The sequence below is a fragment of the Tamandua tetradactyla genome, chromosome 6 (genome assembly GCF_023851605.1).
Source record: "Tamandua tetradactyla isolate mTamTet1 chromosome 6, mTamTet1.pri, whole genome shotgun sequence".
In the NCBI taxonomy this organism is placed as follows: domain Eukaryota; kingdom Metazoa; phylum Chordata; class Mammalia; order Pilosa; family Myrmecophagidae; genus Tamandua; species Tamandua tetradactyla.
Genome location: NC_135332.1, coordinates 65733317 through 65754972, shown reverse-complemented (window position 1 = coordinate 65754972; position 21656 = coordinate 65733317). Strand labels below are relative to the sequence as shown.

Below are 21656 nucleotides of genomic sequence, written 5' to 3'. Positions count from 1 at the left end.
AGCTGAATTTGAAGAAAGAGCCCTTTATCAGTGAGCTGCCATTTGGGCATTATTCACAAAGAGATGAAAAGATAGTCTGGAGATGTTGCTCCAAAATTCACTGAATGTGGGTATGCAAAAATTCCATTCTGTCTGATGGGGTCCAGGGAGATTGTGGAGCTTAGTCCCAAGGAAGGAGAGGGCCATTAGAGAAGGAGCAGGTCCATAGACATGTACAGAGCCCTTTATGCTCAGGGAGTCCCAAAGCCCCTTTCAGATGGGAAGAGTGGGTTCCAAGGCATTCGATTCACTTTATTCTCATAAAGGAACAAGTCTGCTTTTTTTTAAATTTGAAAAAGTAGTAAATGTTTACTATAAAAACTTAAACATGACAGATACATATGACATTAGACGAGCAATCCTCCCATAATCTTCCCTCTACCCCTCAAAGGGAAAAAAAAACCCCACCATTAAACCATTAATTTTTTTGGTTTACATTCTGCAGATATTCTCCAATGCACATAACTCTGTTTATCCATCATCCATCTCTATCTATCTATCTATCTATCCATCCATCCACCCATCTATATTCATTTATCACTATCTGTATCTACCTACCTATCTAATCTGTCATCTATTTATTAGTTATCACTCTGTCATCCCTTTTTCTATCACTAATGGCATCATACTACACATAGCTTCTCCAGCTTCTTTTTAATCACTTTATAATAAATTTGCAAACATCTCCTTGTTAGTATATATGGACTTTTTTTCATTCTTTGTAACAATACATATTGTCCCACTCTTTTGGCATACCACATTACATTGAGCCAGTCCCCTTTAGGTGGATATTTGGTCTGTTTAGCATTTCTTCCTACTATTTAAGAATCCTGCAGCGAATAAAAGAAAGATAACTTAAAATCTGTGCACTTTTGACTGTTTCATGTGGCTGAATTTCTAGAAATAGAATTATAAATAAAAAATATGAACATTTACATATTTTAATGGCTATTATTAAATTGTTCTATAACTTAAACCCCTATCAGCAGAGATATTTTGCCTGTTTCCTTACACTTTCAACTCTGGATATGATAAAGTTTAAAAATCTTTGCCTTTAGGTTAAAAATAATATTTTGCTTAACTCCAATTATTTATGAAAGATGTTGAGAATCCTATTTTTATTGGTTATTCATATTTTCTTTGTGTCCTTCCTTCCCCTTCCTTTCCTCTCCCCTCCTTCTTTTCCCACATCTAAGAACTATTTGCATATTACAAATCTTTCCTCTGCCCAATAACTTTGTTACAAATAGGTTATTGAGGTACATTGAATCATGTCCTTCACAGATAGATTGGATCATGACCTTCACAGGTACAATGAATCATGTCCTTCACAAAGACACATTCAAGTCCCCTTCTCCTGCCCCCACCCCTCCCCCAGTCCTGTGGGCATGAATTCAATTGGGAAGAAGATCTTTGACGATGAGGGTAAACTGAATCTTGGTGGACCTTCATCCATGACTGGGGTCCATATAAGCAGAGGAAATTCAGACACAGTCAGTTGGGAGGAGCCAGAGGAGGAGAAAGGAAGAGACAGGTCACCACATGATGAAGGATCACTGAAATACCATCAGCAGACACTGCAGATGTTGGGGAGAAAGCATGGCCTTTCCAAAGCCTTGATGCTGGACTTCTAACCTCCAAAACTGTGAGTCAATAAATTCTTATTGTTTAAATCGACTAGTATGTGGTATTTGTCATAGTAACCCTGGTAAACCAAGGTAGCTATCCTAGTTTGACTTTGTTCATGGTGTGTTTTAGCTTAACAGATGTCTCAATTTTTATAAGTAGATGAATTCATCAATCTTTGCCTTTACAAATTCTGAGTTTTTTTCTATAAAGGTTTTAAAAGGCCGTCTTCTTTGTGAGATCATAAAAACATGCACTCAAGTTTTCTTCCAGTACTTTTTAGGTTTTCCTGTTTTACATTTAAATTGTTATCTGAAATAGTATTTGGTATAAGGAGTGAGGGAACCTGCTTTATTTTTCTCCAAATGACTAGCCAGTTGCTCAAAACTAAAGGAATCCAGTGCTGAAGGGCAAATCGGGGAGGCAGATTCCCTCATCACTAAGGAAGAGGAAGCAGGATGTACAGCCCAGGGAGGCTGCTGGAGGCCAGGTGTCCTTCTTAATTAGCAATTCATCTACCTAAGAGAGGGATTTGGGGCTCAGACCATCATATGAGACCTTGGTTTCCTGAGAAACAAAATCCAAGCTTGGGCTGAAGATTATGGCAGACTGCTAGTTGTCTCCTCTCCAACCATTCCTCTCCCTCCCCTGCAACAGTTCTCTCATCTTCCTGAATATGGCTGCCCAGCTACAGACTAAATTTCCCAGCCTCCCAACCAGATGTGAATGTTTGAATACATCTTGGCCAAGAGTTTGAGACTGTATATGGGGTTTGCAACCTCTGGTTTATTTCCAATTTAACAACAAAATGCTTCTCTGGTCTTGGCTCTTTCTCCCACCTCTAGAGCCTTTATGTGGATGTGAAAAGACATAGTTCATGAGAACATGTGAGAAGAAGGCTGCTGTGACTGAGCACTTGGATCTTGCAGGATTTGACACATATCTGTGGTAGTTAGGTTCAGGTGTCAACTTGGCCAGGTGAAGTGTGTCTAGATCTATTGCTGCAGACATGAGCCAATGGCATGTGAACCTCATCTGTTGCTCATTACATCTGCAGTCGACTAAGAGGCATGCCTGCTGCAGTGAATGATGTTTGATTTAATTGGCTGGTGCTTAAATAAGAGAGCTCAACATAGCACAGCCCAAGCTGCTCAGCATACCTCACCTCAGCACTCACAGCTCAGCTAAGTCAGGCTTTTGGAGATGCAGAAAGAAATCACCCCGGGGAAAGTTGTTGGAACCCAGAAGCCTGGAGAGAAGACCAGCAGAGATTGCTCTGTGCCTTCCTACATAAGAAAGAACCTCAGTTGAAAGTTAGTTGCTTTTCCTCTGAAGAACTAATGAAATAAATCCCCTTTTATTAAAAACCAATCTGTCTCTAGTGTGTTGCATTCCAGCAGTTAGCAAACTAGAACAATATCCAATAACCTGCACATAGCCAAGTCCAAGTATTAAGCATGGCAAGTAACTAAAGTTAGTGTCATTTATGAAATTATGTTCTCTCTCCCTCTCTCTCTCTCTCACACACACACAATTTCACACACACACACACACACAAGCTGAAGAATCCTAAATCTATTTCTTACATAATCCCAGCCTTTTTCACTTTTAGAACTAGGAACATTTTTCATTCTGAGTGGTTTAGATTCTGGATAACATAAAATTTCCTCTCCTTTTATTCTCAAAGTACATATTATAAATCAAATAGTGGCAGAGCTGAGTAATGTGATTTAAAGCAGCTTTCTCTAAGTATGGCCACCTGCTTCAAAGTCACTAGGATATAAAATCCTGCATCTAACCCCAGATCTCTGAATGAGAATTTCACATTCTCTAGCTCATTTTTTTGCCTATCAAGTACTGAGAACTATTATTTCAATGATACTACTTATGCCTTTAAACAAAAGCCCATATCCTTTAGCATAAATCAAATTGCTTTCCTAAAATCAATCATTGGAGCCTCAAAGTTTGATAACTACTCGGGTTTCCTAACCCATAATCTATCAAGGATATTTCCTTGAAACCTGAGTTCATCTTTAATTAGAGGAATCCAGGTAATATTGTGGAGGTGAGATGGAGTGTGGAGGTAAATATCTTGGAAGCTAAATGATCTTAGTCTTAGGAAAAATTTCTGAGTGGTTTTACTTTGGTGCCCACCTTCATTTTCTGCCTTCTGCTCTTCCTACACTAGAAACAGAGCCCTTTGATAGCCTTCTGGTTGACTTAAAACCTGAATCTCACCTGAGTCTGCCCTAGTATTCCATAAGTCCCTTCCATGGTCCCAAAAGGAAGAACTGTGCTTAGGAGCACAAGCTGTGTGCTAAGAGACTCTAACTAAAAGTCATTCACACAAAGAGAAGGCATTTTCATTTTAAAGAGGAGTGTACAGGGTGCAATGGGTAGTTCTGTGGGGAAATGTTTGCCTTCCATGCAGGAGACCTGGGTTCGATTCCTGGACCATGAGCCCCCACTGCCCCCCAAAAAGAGGAGCGTGTTTGTTCCAAATGAATATTTAATTGGTGGAACAAGGGAGGAGGTGTTTGGCAGCAGCTCCCCCACCCATCATTACTTTAGTTTGAATTAGACAGCAGGGACTTCTTAACGTTTTAACCAGATGGTCAGCATAGTGACATGACAGGAAAAAGGGTGAGGGGCTGTTGAGGGTGAAGGGCAAGTATCTTGAGGCTGGATCCACTGTGTGCTAAGGGAGGAGTTACACAAGTGTGGTCTATGATGTAATGGTTTGAATTGTGCCCCCCAAAAAGACATGTTCAAGTTCTTACCACTGGTTCTGTGAATGTGATCCTATTTTGAAATAGCATCTCTAAAGATATTATTAGTTAAGATGAGGTCAATATGACTGGTGTTGTTATAGCAAGGGCAGAATTGGACACAGAGAAAAAGAAGATGGCTATGTGATGGAAGCAGAGATTGAGTTATGCCATGAATTGCTGGCAAGCCAATGCAACAATACTACAGACTTCTGAGGAGGTGCTCTGCTAATACTTTGATTTCAGACTTCTATAATATTCTAAGATCTTATTTAGGTATGGCCAAACAGAATCAGGGTAGGCCTTAATCTATACGATGGCAGGCCTTATAAAGAGAAGCCAAAAGTCTTAGAAACACAGGGGTAGATTAAGGACATTGTCTTATGATGGGGGGCAGAGATAGAAGTCAAGGAGTCCCAAGGATTTCAGTAAGCCAGCATTAGAATGATACAGGCTTTTGTTTAAGTCAACCTATTGTGTGGTATTTGTCATAGCAGCCCTCACAAACTAAGATAGGCTCCATGTGCAATACTTGGACTCCCAGAGTGATCTTAGGCAATCCCCTCCATGTACCTTTTCTTCTCTTGTGGTCCCGGCTCCATGTCCTGCTTGGCTGTCCTGAGGCTGCAGCTCTAGCACTGTGCGAAAGAGCTTTTCTGAGGTCTGGGTGAGGAAGCCAATCTCCGCATTTGGATGGAGGCCATAGAGATATGGTGACTCTGGGGGCAGCTCGGCATCAATGTACTGAAAACCAAAGGCAGGGTCATTTACAGAGAAATCATGACATATCTCCCATGTTCTATGTGGCTTGTTCTCTGAAGGGCAGTGGGTGGGCCAGGCCACATCTTGGCACCAGAGTCCCTTTGATCTTCCTTGTGAAGCAGCTTGCCCATCCTGAGTGACTCCCTATGTACCGGTGCACGTGCTTTTCCCCACTTTCTCACTGACATCATCTGTTTCTGTATGCCAGTCCAATTTTTTAGAAATTCCAGTTTTGGGTATCATTCCTTTTTCAGGAAGCTTAGATGGCTGACTGTTATCTATCACCAGTCCCACCCCTCCCATTGCTGTCAGATATACTCCTGCCCTTCCAGCTACAGGACAAATTCTTATGGTCCTTTATAAACACTAATCCCCACCTGACATGAGATTTTTGTTTCTTTCTCTTTTTTTGGCATGGGCAGGCATCGGGCACTGAACCTGGGTCTCCGGTATGGCAAGTGAGAATTCTGCCACTGAGCCACCGTCACACTGCCCTGACATGGGAATTTTACTCAAGCTCTTTGAGGTTCCCAGCCTTCTCCCTGTTAAATTCCTCCCTCCGCACATTTGTGTTTATCTAAATCAGGGATGTCAACCCTAAATGCATACATGCATGCAAAAATAAATGTGTGAATTGGGCTGAAGGACAAAGTGAGCTTTGTTTTGAGATGCGGAATTTTATGTCATTGGCTAAAGACTTTTGAGTTTAAAAACTTTAAAGCAGGTATCATCCAAACAGCACATCTTCTTGTTCAGTTCTGGTGAGCTGCAATCTACCATCCTAAAAAAAAAATCCTCCCCAGCTTTTCCAAATGTTCTGAGTACTCCTTCACAGTTCTTTATATTACACTGAGAAATTATTCCTTGAGTTTAGCACCCGATTTGTATTTGATTTCTTGATGTCTGTAATATCTAGTCTAAGTAAAAGACTGTCAGTTCCTTAAAGGCAAATCTGTGTTTATTTATTTTGTACTTCTACAGCACCCTGCCGGATGTTGGTACATTCCCTCTAACCATATAATAACTGACATAATAAAAAGAGGAATGAAAAAATGGAGACTCTACCTCCATTATTTGGGAGAATACAAACCATGTGAAAAGAGAACCAGATCTGCTTGAGTTTTCTTCCCACTTGCCACATCCGTCTCCTATGCCTGCCTCTTTTCAAATTGTTCCCCGGACACTAGGGGTGGCTCTTGCATAATTTCTTGGGTAAAGCCTTGAAGCTTTTTGGTGAAATAGTTTTTTAAAATTCTTCTTATTTCTTTTAAAGAGTCTGCTTTCTAATTTCGACACACATCATTTTCTTCTGGATCAAATGACTTTTATAATTTACCCTTTTAAATTTTCTGAATTACATTTTTTTAAAGCTTGTACCTAATGTCATAGAAACCTATGACTACTATTTCCCTTTGGTTTGCTATTCCAGGGTTTTTCCAGTCATGTTCAGAATTCAAACAATGAAAATCTCTTTTTCATTATAAGATATTTTCCCTGGCAGGTCCGAATCAATTTTTAAAGGGCAGAGATGAATGCTTTAAAAATAGCCATATTAAAAGTAAAATGAAAAAAAAAAAGAACAGAATAATAGTAAGAAAAAGCTCTGTTAAAATGCTTTTCTTGGCATACGTGTGTGAAAATGTGTGCTTTAATTCACTGTTACCAACAGGGAAGAGGAGAGCTGAGTGAGTTGACCACAAGATCATGTCCCTCTACAAGTATTTAAAATTACTGGTGTAAACTTTTCTAACAGTTGGCTAAGTTCTCACCTGAAATTTTGCTTGTAATGGCTTTGTCAGTATCCCAAATGAAAGAAACCAAATAATTGCCCCAGATGTTATTGGAAGAAAACAACAACAAGTGGAATTATTGAACCAAAAATCAAGAACAAAGCGATCTCCAAGGGCTCAAATGTTTCATGAATTCAAGGCTAGAAATCCTATAGCTCTCAAGTTGAACAGGACAAATTAGGGCTGAGGACCAGATTTGATGTGTGCTCAACTCTTTAAGCCACTCTTGCCTGGCAGCTTCCTGAGATGCTGCATTCCCAGCTGTGCAGGGCAGACTGGAGGAGTGCCCAGGTCCTGTGAGAGCCCCATTGACCCTCACCTGATGATAACCACTGTAGTCCATGTTGCTTGGGAGTGGGAACCCTGGGGCCAGACATAGCTCTCCTTCTAACATTTCTGGTTTAATGAATTCCTCCAAGTAGGTTCTGCAGAGTCTCCGATCCCAGTCATCTGTGATATGACCTCCATACATGATTTCACCAAAGAGGTAGCGCAAATCATCATAGGGGACCTGAGAGACAAAAATGGCAACAATGAAAGACCTCAAAACAGGCATCAGGGCAGGAGCAGAGCCTAAGCCACAGGGATGCTTGTTGAAATTAGGAACATTGCCTAATGCACCCCAAGTGCCCAGCAGAATCAGGTATGTTTTGGGAGCTCACAAAATGCTTGAAGGATTACATCAAATGGTGCTAAGAAAAAGGTGCTAACCCTGTCACATATATTCCTACCCAAGGTCACAATCACCAACCATGATGATGAAATCAGGCTCTACCTGAAATGGATGAATGTCAAATGGGGGAAAGCAAGGACCGGAGTTGTTCTGCCAATCAGTTAGCAAATTAATTACTGGTCTCTTTTTGAAAGTTCAGCATTAATGAAATATAGGATGCAAAGTTAGGGAGGAAAATGGCTTGGGGACAGCCTAGTGGCAATACAGCAAAGGAAAGAACAGTGTTGTGGGGAGGTGGCTTTCCAGGACCCTGGAGCTGAAGGCAGAAGATTGCTTGGGACATCTGGGCTTAAGACATGTTCCCCACCCAGAAGAGGCTGTGGTCTTGCTGATGCTCTGTTTGGTCCATGAACAAGAAGAGCTGTGATGGTATAAACATTCCTTTAAATGGAAGAGCACTGATTGCTAATGTAAGATTTCTGTGAAATGAAGATTATCAGACAGAGAATAAGAGAGACTTAGGTATAGCAAGAATTTGGCTGCTCCTTTAGCTTTGGCAAGAGCATACCTGTGAGAGGAACTGTATGCCTGGAGAGCTCTGCATCTCAGCTAATTAAATTAGGAACTTGTATCAGATGCAAGTGGGGTTTCTTCCTGCCCATCTATAGCCTACCTGCCATGCTGTCAGTACATAGGTTACTTGGTGCACCCTGAAACAAACTCTTGTGTGACCAACTCACATAGGGTGTGAGTCACATACTTAATTTCTGAGCTCCGTCAGCTCTGACCTTACCATGGTACTGTTTTGGTCTCAGACTGGTTCTGTGTTGGCCACTTGGCTCTAGTGGCCCTTCCTCAGTCCCACTTGTGAAGGGTGGCTGCATCATCCTTCTGAGAAATGCCCCTTCTGATCAGCACCTGCACTGGCTGGGCCTTGAATGTCCATCTCTCTGCTTCCTTTACCTTTGCATTAGCTTCCAGGAAGTTGTAGAGCACGTTCACAGAGATGGTGAGGTCCCCAGTGTTGAAGGGGTAGGAACGATTCCATCCCTGGGGTCCAAACTTTCGTCTTTCTGCCACCACGGCATGAAAGTAACAAAGAGCAAAAAGGATGCTCTTAAACTCTGTCTCCCGGGAACACACCTCCAGAGTGTCCTGAAAAGAAAGCAGTGCTCCTACTGTTAACACACGTTTTCTGTTACACAGGGCAGGCTGGGTGTGGATTACAATTGGGGTTTGTTTGGATAGAGTTATCATATATCCTGGTTGGGTTCTGAGCTATAGCAAGACTATAGATTGCATTGTGGCTAGGCCTAGGGTGAGGGCTTGAGGGAAACATGCAGAGGGGATGGGTTTTAGTTAAGAATTTGGGTTAAGGTTTAGAATCAGGTTATAATATGGTTTGGTTTATGGTTAAAGTTTGCACATATGGAACATGTTAATTAAATTCCTCAGCACAGCAGATGGAAATGTGGGTAGTGGGCTATGGGAGTGTCATATTAATATAATGTTGCACTGGGGAGTAGGTGGAGACTCCCACAGTATTATTTTGGACTTCTTCCCTTTGTTCCATGCTTTTCTTGCTCAACATGGAATCTCGGTAGGTATAATTACGGTTTCCATGTCTCAGGAATCTCTAGTTCATCTGCTGGGGGAGCTGTTGAAATGTAGCAGAGGATGGGAATCTGACATACAAGAAGTGGAACGGTGCTGTCATGGATTGAATCATGCTGCTCCAGAAGACATGCTTAAGACCTAAACCCTGGTCCCATGAACATGATCTTATTGGAGATAGGGTCTCTAAAGATGTAATTGGTTAATATGATTAACTTGATTAGATGAGCTCTAATCCTATATGACCAGTTTACTTAAAAGAAGAGGGAAATCTGGATACAGGGATACCCACACACACAGGCACAAATACAGAATACTGTGTGATGATGGAAACAGCTTGAGTTTTGAATGAGGCATCTACAAGGCAAGGAATGCCAAGGATTGTAGGCAAATACCAGCAGTTGGAAGAGGCAAGGAAGCATTCTCCCCTACAGGTTTCAGAGGGAGCATGGTCCTGCTGAGACACTGATTTTGGACTTTTAGCTCCCAGAACTGTGAGGCAATATGTTTCTTTTGTTTTAAGCCACCTAGTTTGTGGTACTTTATGATGGCAGTCCTAGGAAACCAAGACACCATCTTTTAATCATTTATTTTTGTCTTAATTATTTATTTTTGTTGATCTGTATTATATATTCACATGTCATGGAATCATCCAATGTGTACAATCAATGGTTCACAATATCATCATGTAGCTGTGCATTTATCAAGACATCATCTTAACTGCTCTACTGAGTGGGAGGTGCCTGGAACATGAAGTTACCTGGAACAAAAAACAAAAGCACTGAAGTGTTATGGCTGCACACAGGGTCACCCACACACACAGGCACAAAGAGATAATACTATGTGATGATGGAGAAAAGATGAAAAAGAGGTGATGAAAGAAGGGATAAAGTACATTTGAAGAAAAGAGAAGCAGGAGATAGTTCAGAGGAAGGCAATGGAGCTAGGCTTGCTGGATTTGAGGGGAGTTGGTAGTGATGGTGGAGACTGGGAGGTCCTGCATTTTGAAGACAAGTCATCCAGGAACCCTCAGTTTTTTCAGAATTAAAAAATCATTTTACTTCCTCTGACCAAGACTGTATCTGTTTAGGAAGGAGGAAGATGTTGCAATGGGGCCCCAACAGAGGCATTTTCGAAGCCTACACAACTTGAATTGACTTTCATTCTGGTTTTTCTTCTAGGAATTGGTCCTTATACTTGCTCCCATGGGCAGGAAGGACAGAGAAGACAGGGCAGATTAAGGTTCTAATAGCTTTAATTTTTCCATAGAGAACTCATTACACAATCTCCTGGATATGTGGGGATCCCTGTAGTGCTTTCACTTGGTACCAGGTTTTCCAGAAAGACTGGATGCTGATAGGTCAGAAGTGGCATAGAGGACAAGGTCATGACCTTATGCTAATCAGAATTTAAAACTGTTTTCTGGATATAGCTGTTCTTTACAGACGTGAGGAAGTTTTGTTAACCATTTGAAAAAAGTGGGTCTTGTTGAAAATGCCTCTAGGCATAAACATGAGGAATCACACTTTAAAATGCTGACAGTGGCACACTTAAGCAAAAGTCAGAAAAAAAGAATCATCCTCAAACAGCACGGCTATCAGGCAAGCAATGATAAAAAAAGTACAACTCCGCAATTTGTCCCTTAAATGGTTAAAATAGGGCTCTGGAGGAACAGGGTGAATGGAGGTATTATAGAGGCTTCTGTTCTAAGATGCTCATAAAAGCAGAAGAAAGCAATTTAAAGTCTTGTGAACAGTGAATATACTCATAAGTCTGTTGCTTTTTCTCAGAATGAGTTATTGAAGAGAGCCATCAATGACCAAAACCCAACTGTGATAGGGGCAGGATAACCAGGAAAAGTCAGCATCTCTTAGGAGTTATTTCCCACCTTCCTGACAACTGGAAAGAAAGGAGAAAAGAGGATGAGAGAATGACCAAGGCTGGACCTCAGGCTTGCAGGGAGATCAGCCCAAGAACACAGCTCCTGGGGCAGCTGAGGAGATGAAGCCAGGTGTGGCTATATGTGATAGTAACTCTGCTGAGGCCGAATATTAATCATCAGTAGGTTGAATATGTGAAGCATCTCCTGTTCTCCTTGCTGGCTTTACCTACGTACTTCAGGAAAGAAGAGCTGGCAATGGCCTGCCATTGAATCCTTCAGTTAGAGCTAATTTCATCCCTATATATATATATATATATATATATATGTTTTAAATCTATAAGTTTATTTCTTGCCTATGCAAAATTTATTGCAGGTCTAAGTGCTTTTCAAGACAGCTCCCTTCCAAGCAGGTATCTGGATGCTCCAGCATCTTGTGGCTGCCTCATCGCTCTATCACTTGAGGCCTCCACAGGTGCCATAGCAGAGGCAGAGAGAATAGAGGATTGAGTACCAGTTCATAAATGCAGAGCCCTTTGGCCAGAATCAGCCACATGGCTCCATCTAACCCTAAGAGGACTGGGAAATGTGGGAGAGCACACGACATTTCAATACCTTTTAGGGGTAGAAATGTCTTTGGAACCACTTTTAGTTTCCTATAAAGAAGGCTGTAGCTTTAAAAGTTAAGCATGTATGTTTCCCCTATGTAGCATATAAAATTTAGATGTTAGATGTTTTCACCTCTGTTATAAAGTTTCTAGGAGTTTGTCAAGGTTTGTTTAGGGAAAAATAGAGAAAAAAGAAAATGCCCCAGGTCAAGAGAGCATGCCTTCTTTGTCTTCTGCCCCATGTTGCAATGGGTAAGGAATTTCTTAACAAAAATTTCAAGCTAAACTATCCTGGATTTCATGGTGATTTTTCTACACTCTTCTGTCATAGATGAAGTGTGGGATTTGGAGTTCGGTTTAAAGGGAAGTAAGTAAAGAGAAGACTAGACAAGTTTGGCTTCTCAAGTCTTTGTAGGTGCTTTCCTCTCCAAGCTGTACTTCTTGACTTCCAGGCTATGAGGGGCTTCATGTAATCAGGAAAATTGCCTAAGACTCTGTCAAATGGTCTCTCTTATTTTATGTTAACCAGGCCCCAAAGGGCTGCTGGTACTGGTGACTTACTTTGGGATGGCTGGAACTATTGTCCCATTGAAAGGCCCATCCTAAGTTATGTAGATGACCCATCTTGGACCTAAGGTGGGTTTTAGCTTGAATTCTGTGAAACTAGACAGTCAGTGGTGCTATTATGAGAGGACATCACAGACAAATTCTTCCCAACAGATCCTGGAATGCTCTGGCTGGAATCCACCAAGGCTTACCGGGGCACATAGACTTTAAGGTGGCCCATGCCCCCCACCTCCTGGTGTACTTTGTGTACTGCCCCCACTTCTATCCAAGAATGTGGAATTTCCCAAGGAAGAAGCAGAGAGGAAGGGTTTCTTCCTGAGGTAATTAAAGAGGTCTGAGCTGCAGACTTCCCAGGTGTTATACCATACATGGAGTCGGCAACCCATGCACGCAATTTTCAAGTGACATTACCTGAATTAGAGCATCATCCCTCTGCTTAGAGATTATATGCTTATCCAATAAAGTGTAGCCAGTACTTGATTTATAGCAACATACTCTCTTCCAGCTTGGAATATTTAGCTAACACATTGATTGTAGAAAGTTCCCCTGTACCTCTTGTATAAGGAAATTCCTAAGCTCTGCTCCCCCAGATGCATCTGGGGATTAAGAGCTGTATTATACTGAGTGGGCACTGAGTGGAGGTCACCTTCAAAAGGGATACATTTTGCCCCCATCAGGCTTTACTCCACAGCCACCCCTCTCCCTGCTCCTCCTCCTTCTGCCCCCCATTGATGCTCCCCTCCTATTCAGTTTGAATCAGATCTTTGTGAGTGAGGAGCGCTTTCCTCCCACCCAAGGAAGTACCTGAGTGAAGTTGTCCAGAGCCTTGTGCAGGTTGGCATGCATGCCTGTGGGGGGCTCGTTGGTTATCTTAATAGAGTTCTTGAGGATGCCCTGGGGTATGATGTGACTCTCCAGGGAGGATGCAGGCTCTGCACTGATGAAGACCCTGAACTCTGGGTGGCTGTTCTCACTGTGCTCCTCCAGCTTCTTCTCCAGGGTGCTGAGCCACTTGGCTACCAGGTGGATGTTCTAGTGAGAAGGAAGGACCCCCACCCTTGGTTCAGGCATCTGCTTAGGTCTTTTAGCAGTAGACAGTTATCAGGAAGGCAGATATAGGAGAGTCCTGGCCCAGGTTTCAATTCACATCTCAGCATGAGTCTCTGGATGCCCACTAATGGGGCTCTTTCTTGTGTCCTGCATTTGAGCCCTACCCCTCGATATGCTAAGTCTCTCTAACAGTATTCTTAAACTTAACCATGCATGAGAATTAACTGGAAGGACTGTTAGAACATGGATTACTGGGCCCCACACCCAAAGTTTCTGATTCAGTAGGTCCGCATGGGGTCTGAGAATTTTCATTTCTAAATGTTCTCAGGTGAAGCAATGCTGCTGGTGAGGGAATTATTTGGAGAACAATTGCACTAACACATAGTTACATTCGAAGTCTAGATTCCCACCACCTGATACCTGGATTGTTTTGAATCCTGGATGCATAAAAGTTGGGCTCAAGGACCAACAATGTTGGCATTACCTGGAAATGACTTGGAAAAGCAGAATCTTAGTGCCAATCTCACACTTACTGAATCAGCACATTTTAATAAGATCCTCTGGAGATTTGTATGCACATTAAAATTTGAAAAGCACTGATTTAAACTCCATCTAGCTAGCTTCCCTGCCTTATCTCCCTCCTTCCCCAAACCATTCTTCTAATTGTGCCAAACTTATCTTCCTGAAACACACTAAGTCATTGCTGCTCAAAAAATCAACAAAGCTTCCCTACTCCAAGCCCAAGCTCTTTTGTCTGTTTTTTGAGTCCTTTTCTTCCCCTCAATTTGATTTCTACCTGTCTATCTAGCTACACCTACTATTTATAAATAATAAAAAAAATAAGCCTATTATTTATTTGTTGGCTCTAGACTAAAGAATGCATCTTTCACTTGAGTAAGGAGAGTACTTCTGCAGCTCTGGGATAGAACCCTGGGATGGATTCAGAGGTCTCTGAGGCCACCCACATTGGGCCTGGATATAGCACAGTGTGGGAAAACTAGCCCATAGCTACCATAGCCAGGAAGGAAATGGGCAGAGAACCTGGATCTTGGTCTTGCACCAAGGGCTCTAGGGGAAAGCCAGCTCTCCAGGAAAGGACCCAGCTGTTCTGGGGTAGGGTCTGGAAAAGCATTTTCCAAAATGTGTGCCACGGGATGTTAATACATGTTAGATCCATAAAGAGGTTTTTCTTCTTTTAAAGCTTATTCCTTTATTCCCAACTACATTTGGGAATTCTGGAATGAGCAATTCTACACCATAGGATTCTATAACATATGTTTCTCGGAATCATCAAGCCGTTGATATCATTGCAAATCTTCTTTAAAGGGTAATATTGTATCCAGGGGTTTCCAAATTTGAAAGATAAGAGGGGAAGAGTGGGCAGAGAAGCCCAGAGATTGTGGGATGAGGCCCAAACAGGTATGGGATCATGAGGGGACGTACCTGCAAAATAACCCAGTGACCTTTCTTGGCAGCTAGGTCCAGTGCAGCCTCCGCTACTACTTCCTGTCCTTGCCCCAAGGACACATTGTGAAAATTCTGATTGTTGAAGGTATATCCAAGTTTTTTTCCTAAAAGGAGTATGGAGGTTGTCATTCTTATTTCTTGTATTTAATCTGTATTGTTTAATGTTCACAAGGAAATGCACACCTCCATGTCACCCCTGCAATAGGGGCATGCCCGAATGCACACCCAGAGCTTCACATTCTGACCCTTTTCCTGTACTGGAGCATAAATCTACCAATGTTTTGTTCCAAACAAAAGAAGCAGTTGTCCAGACCAAAATCACTTCATTCTTCCCTCCTTACTTAATTCTCTAGAATGAGGAGTAGTAGTGGTACTCTTCTGTATAAATCATATTTGAAGATCAGACATTTGGTCATTATTCTAGAGAGTGATGAGGGGTAAAGGGTCAATATGTAGCACGTATGAACGTGCAGTCCCTTCTGGCTTACTTTGTCCTCGGAATATATATCATATCGTCCCTGGAACTTTGCTGGGAGGTGTGCCAGTAGGGGCAGGATGCAGGTAGTTCTGACTTCCAAGAATTTGTACCATTTAAAAACCCACCCTCCCCTACCCCCCACATTAGTCCCAACACAGGGGACAAAAAACTAATATTGTGAATGAATCATAATGAAGAGAGGCAAGGAGCTTTATGGGTATGAATGCTCTGTAGGATGTATCTCTATAAGGGTTGCTGGTGTTGGGAATTGAGTAAAGAAATGACCACACAAACACAAATATCACAATCTTATCACAGAAGTAACACCAATGCTATTCGGTTATTCTCCAGTCCCCAAAGCCAAACTTTTCAGGAAGAAATGACCTTAATATAGAAGACCAATTCTGCTTGGATAATACTAGTAGCCCAATCCAATAAAACTTAGAGAAATTATATAATATTGCTTAGCTAAAAGGATCATAAAATGTATAACACCATGAAGGAATCATTGGGCAATTTTGCTAGGAAGGTGAAATACATAACAGAAAAGGGGGAAATGGAAAAAGACATAAGGGGGAAAAAAGCTGAATTTAAAAATTTTTAGTTTCAGAGAAACTTAAATTGAAAGTGTAATTTTATACTTGGGCAAGAAACTTTCTGAGGAAAACTTAATATTGGATATATATTTTTAAATACTAAAATAAGTATAGACTTTCCTTCAAATGCGTGTGTAAGACAAAGCAAGATGATGACTTTCTGTAGTGAGAAATAGTTATTATAGATTCAACTGAGATGAACCCAAGAAATACCTTTATTAAACTCTATAAATTCTGGCTGGCAATAAATTTGATGTCAGCTTTTGAACCGGGGAGATAAACAACTTATTCAGAGAAAATACCAGGATGAAATGTGTCAGGATTATAAGATGGTCTTTGTGATGTTTCTCTTTACAAAAGAGCTTATTTCTTTTCTATATTAGCAAGAGAAGGATATGGGGGAAAGGGTGCTTAATAAAGATTAGTTTGAAAATGATGGACTAGAGAGAATGTAGGGAGCAAAGCCTAGCACTAGAGAGGCTGACTAGGAAGATCAAGCATTAATTTAGGCTTGAGACATGACTGCGGAGCTGAGGAGAAATAAATATATTGGATCTATTGAGAGGGAGCAAAATTGACAGCATCAGCACTGACTGCACTCAGCCAAAGAATCAGCCTGCATCTCATGCAAGCTCAGGATGCACCTAGGTAACCTTGCAGAGGCTTTCTATTCACAGCGTAGAGGCCATTTGGGTCATCAGCAAGTCCCTCTAACTGCTTATGTTCTCTTGGGTTTTCACCTTCATGCTGTTTGTCCTAAGACCTCCCATGGCCCCATCCTGCTCCTTGCAACTCTATCTTTGGTGCTGGCATCACATGTAATCATGCCCCATTGTAAATCTCTTTTCATCTCTCTACAGCATGTTTCCTCTACCTCTAGTCTCTTGGAGGACTCTGCAACTCTTGTGCACTTCTCCCTAGTTCCACATACCATGGGGCTGGAACTAGCCTTCTATTGCTACTTCCAAGCTATTTATTCTCTACCCTCACATAAAAACCCTTCCTCTTTTAAAGCATATTCTGTCGGGCTATATCGTCTACCAGTGTTTCTCTGCCTTCTACCAACATCTACTTAAACTCACATTTATCAAAGCCTTTGGCACTTGGTACATCTTCTGTACTTCCTGTTTCATTATCATGGAAAACTTTAACGGTTCTATGGATGGCTCATCCAAAGTCTACTCTCCTACTTCCTCATCTTCAAAGATCTTAACTCCATTCCATTTCTTCTCTTCAATGGCTGCACCCAAGTTTTTATCATTACTCAGAATTGCCACATGTTTGAAACATTATTTGGTACTCATTCATGACTATTATTTCCTATCCTGCCAGATTGTTCATTCCCTTATTTCCTGTCCATTTATTATTCTATGTCAGTGACAAATGTCTGTTTTCTTGTCTCCTCTGTGTTTTCCTAATCTTTAACTTTATTTCTCTCTTATTTAATATGGATCTAACAACTCAAAATTTGAACCATTATCTTGCAAGATTCTCAACTCCATTTCCTCCGTCTATTTCTGCATTCTATTTATAAAACTTCAACACTGGATTAATCCAAGCATTAAATAAAAGGGAAAAATAATAAATTTGGTGAATTGGAGTCACCACAAGATCATGATTCTTAACCTCAATACTGTTTGGTTATCTTTCCATGTGTCAATTACCTTTTCCATTCCTCTCTTTAAGTGCTCTAACGAAGGCCACCCTGCTCATTCTCAGCAGTTTACTTCACTCTCTACTTCCCTAGGAAAATAACAGGTAGAAATTATCTTAACTTAATGTCATCTTTTCTGCATCTCTGCAAACCCCTATTGCCTCCCCATCATGCACATCCCAGCCTCACTGGAAGAAATATCCTTCTTCTGCCTATCACTCTACCTTCTATTAGAGCCATCTTTTCTTCCACCTTCAACCTTTGCTTCTCTATTCACTCTCCCGCTTCTTACCCCATGAATGAGTCCTCTCATCATGCAAAAAAACCCCATATTCCATCAATTTTATAGCTGCTCTGAAAGGACTATACTTACCCTCAACCTAATCAACTTTCAGTTGCCTCTTAAATAAAAGAGGTTGGGTCTAGGATCAATAAAAAAGATATGTGAAACTAAGTGATCATATGACTGCACATACATTAGATTGAAAACTGTTTCTTTGAACTTGTCTGGTAGAAGGCCTGCAAAAAATCTAAGTGAGCTTACAGCTCTGACTAGAACATTGGAAGGAAAGAAAGGAGTCAGTGAGGTAAAAGGTGGGAGGCACAGTTTTTTTCCTGATCAAACAATGGAAAAAAAACAGAATTCATTTTGTCAAAACTTGGTTTATTGGATAAAGGAAAATGGAGAATAAAAAAAGATCATGCTAGACTCAACTGAAAGAAAGACCAGAGAAGAAACTTTCATAAGGGCAGAAAGAAGAGGTCTTCTTTTGGGAGGCTCAAAGATGAAGCTATGCTTTGAAAGGAGGTGACAAGAGGGAATAAAGAAAGGGGGCAAACTGAGCTGCCTCAAAGAACAGCAAGCCATCATCATCATCACTGAAATACTATCTAATGCTACTGTACTTTCACATTATTCAAATAATTTTCACATGTGAAATTTCATTTTTATCTTCACAACAGCTTTAGGAGGTAGTTATCATGAGTTGATTGAAAACAAGGGAGAAGTAGATGAAACAAATGCAAAAATAAAGGTGCAAATAAGGAAGTTGACAAGAAGGTGATGTGAAAAGAGAGAGAGGGAAGTAAAATTAAAGCATTGTGAAAAAGAGTAATCAGAGAAGAAAGGAAGGAGAGCGGGGAGGACAGATGATGGTAGATTTCATGTTAAAACAGAGGCCAAGAAATGTAGATAGATTATAAAAGAATTTTTCTTCTCTTTCTTTACAGGAGACTGAGTAGTACAAAACTGCTAGAAAATCATAGACCCCTAACCAAGGGTCAATGAATGAATTCTAGGAGCTTAGAAAACTCCCAAAATCATATATGGAATTTTGTTTGTCTGCGAGTACATGCATCTTTTGGGGAGTAGAATGGGGACGAGGGAAGAAATCTTTCATCTGACTCAAGGGTTTTAAACCCTATGCAATATTAAGAACCATCATCATAAAACAAAGGGATAGGGAAATGAAGGAGTTAAAACATATATCAAATCTCCAAAAGTAGTAAAGGATACCAAGATATTTAAGAGACTAAGTGGAGGAAAAGTGTGGACTGTCTGATACACAGACTAAGCCTAAACTAGATGGGGTGAAAAGAAATTAAGTCAACTGTATTGTTCCCAAACTTAATAGGAGCCCATCAGGCAAACTGATTAGCTATAAAATGTGGAAAACATGGAAGCCACCTGAGTATACATTCTAAATGGGTGATTAGAAAAGAAATCAAGCCATCAAGAGGGAGAGGTGGGAGGAAGAGAGAGAGATAAAGAGGCACAGGTGCCCAAGTAATCTCTAGTTGATGAAAAGCAGTATTCTCTCTGGTAAAGAAATATGCGTTAAGATTAAGCCAAAGGCAGGGCTGAGATAAAATATTCAGAGACAAATAACCAATATAAATCAGGGAGGGGTCTGCTTGCCTGAGATAATAGAAAGCTTCAAACTGAATAATGGAATAGTTGGAGATCAATTGGGAAAGAACAGTAGGAAATTGCTCATAGAGAGGGTGTATAAAGCTTCCAAAAGGAGAATAAAAATGAGAAAACCAGATTTTTCAATAGGAAAGGAACAAAGTCTCCAGGGGACAGGAAGAACACAGAACTATATAAATGTGCAAAAGTCAGGAATAACTTAGCTGTTTTAACAGTTCTTATACATTCATTCACTCATTTGTTCATTCGTTAAACAAATATGTGTTGAGCATCTTCTCTGGGCTAGTTACTCTACTAGGCACTGTTAAGAAAATGATGAACAAGACCTACACGGTCCTTGACATCAAGGATTTTAATGATTAACAGGCAGAAAACATAAGTTAAAATTATACAAGAATGATTTAATTAGAATTGGTCTGAAGGAAATATATGGGGTGCTAGGAGAATATTTAATGAAGAGACTAATTATCTTAGGGGTAAGAAGTCAGGTAAGGCTGGTACCTGTAGCATGAGTTGGTATTAGATGGTTCAAGGGTTCGGGAGAAATATGTCAGTCAAAACGAACAGTTTGTGAAAATGCCCTGAGTCAGGAAGGCTAAGGAATCACTGAGGATCTAAAATGACTATGTGGCTTCAATAGAATGGCTGGAGAGAAAGGCCAGGTCTTGCAGGCCACGTAGATTATGTTAACATTGTTGGACTTCACATTTCCAATGAATGGGAAGTCATTAGAAAGTTTTAAATAGGAGAGTGATATGATAGAATTGAGATTTAACAAGATGACTTCTGGTTGGAGGGTGGCAACGATTCTAGAGGGAGAAGAGCAGGGATGAGTTGGGGGTTATCGTGACAGTCTAAGTGAGAGAAAATGGTGATTCAGACTAGGATGATACATGAAAACAGAGGCAAATAGACTGGTTTAAAACATGTTTAGGAGGTAGAATCAATAGGGTTAAATGTAGAGGGCGATGTGAACGGTGATTGATTTCCCTTCACACCTCCCTCACCTCAGGTTTCTGGCATGAGCAACTTGGTGGATGGCGGTGGCATTTAGCAGGAATAATAGAGGAAGATTTCCAGGTCTAAAGAGAGATACAAGTCTTTCACTTGAACTGGGATGCTGACCGCTGAGCAGATGAATGAAAAGGACCCATACCAAGATACACCTTATGAACTTTCAGAACATAAATAAAGCTTGTTTGAGGGCAAAGACAATGAGTATAGTTGGGACATATTGAATCTGTGGTGCTTGTGAGGCCAAAAAAAGAGAGAGAGAAAGAGCTGGTGAGGCAACTGGGTACTTAGGTCTAGAGCTGAGACAGGAGGCCTGAACTGGAGTTACAATGTGGGATTCCTAAGCATATGGAGAGTTATTAGTCATAGGAGTAGGTGTGACTGCAGAACAAGAGAGCCACAAGTGAGAATGGAAGGTGGCCCAGAAATGAGCAATGAGTGGTCCCTACATTTAAATGTCGGCTAAAGGAAAAAGAACCAGTGAAAGAGAACAAGAGGAAACAGGCAATAGGTAAGAGGAAAATAAACAGAATGCAGTATTGTGGAGATCAACAGCATTTGAAGGAATAGATGCTATGAAACAAGGAAAAACAAAAGATTAAGAAATAACTTTTAAGAAATTTTAAATAAACACAACAACAACACATATTTATACCCACAAATAAATATATATATATATATTCTACAACTAACACATTCATTACAAGTGCTCAAAATTTGAGGATATCTAACTGAATAAAAACAAAGAGAAAGAAAATATAAGAGAAAAGATGTGGGTAATATAGGAAATCCTACATCTGAGTATTAGAATTCCAGAAAGAGGGAGCATAGAAAATGTAAGGGAGGAAGTTATCAAAGAAATAATAGAGGGAATTTTCCAGAGCTGAAGGAAGGTATGCCACTTTCACTTGAAATGACATGCTGGGTACTGAGTGGATATGAATGAAAAGGGCCCACACCTAGTACAGCTCAGAAAATTTCAGAACTCAAGGTAAAGGGTTTACAGAAAACAAGGTCAAGTTTCCAGATAATAAAAACAGGTCATGAACAAAGAAGAGAAGAATGGCATCCTACTGGCACATGACCTATCATGAACAAAACTGGCTTCTAAAAGACAATAGGCTAATGTGTCCAAAATTCT

General features: G+C 40.7%; 1 protein-coding gene across 10 annotated transcripts in view; it reads right to left on the bottom strand.

Annotated features, from left to right (window-relative positions):
• Positions 1-21656, bottom strand: part of DNAH9 (dynein axonemal heavy chain 9) — a 372566-nt gene that overhangs the window by 27399 nt on the left and 323511 nt on the right. For all 10 annotated transcript variants that reach the window (XM_077166001.1, XM_077166002.1, XM_077166003.1 and 7 more), the window contains 5 exons: positions 14820-14947; positions 13131-13358; positions 8622-8813; positions 7305-7496; positions 5007-5177 (listed from right to left, as the gene is read on the bottom strand). In XM_077166001.1, coding sequence (XP_077022116.1) covers positions 5007-5177; positions 7305-7496; positions 8622-8813; positions 13131-13358; positions 14820-14947 — 911 coding nt within the window. The remainder of the gene's footprint in view (positions 1-5006; positions 5178-7304; positions 7497-8621; positions 8814-13130; positions 13359-14819; positions 14948-21656) is intronic.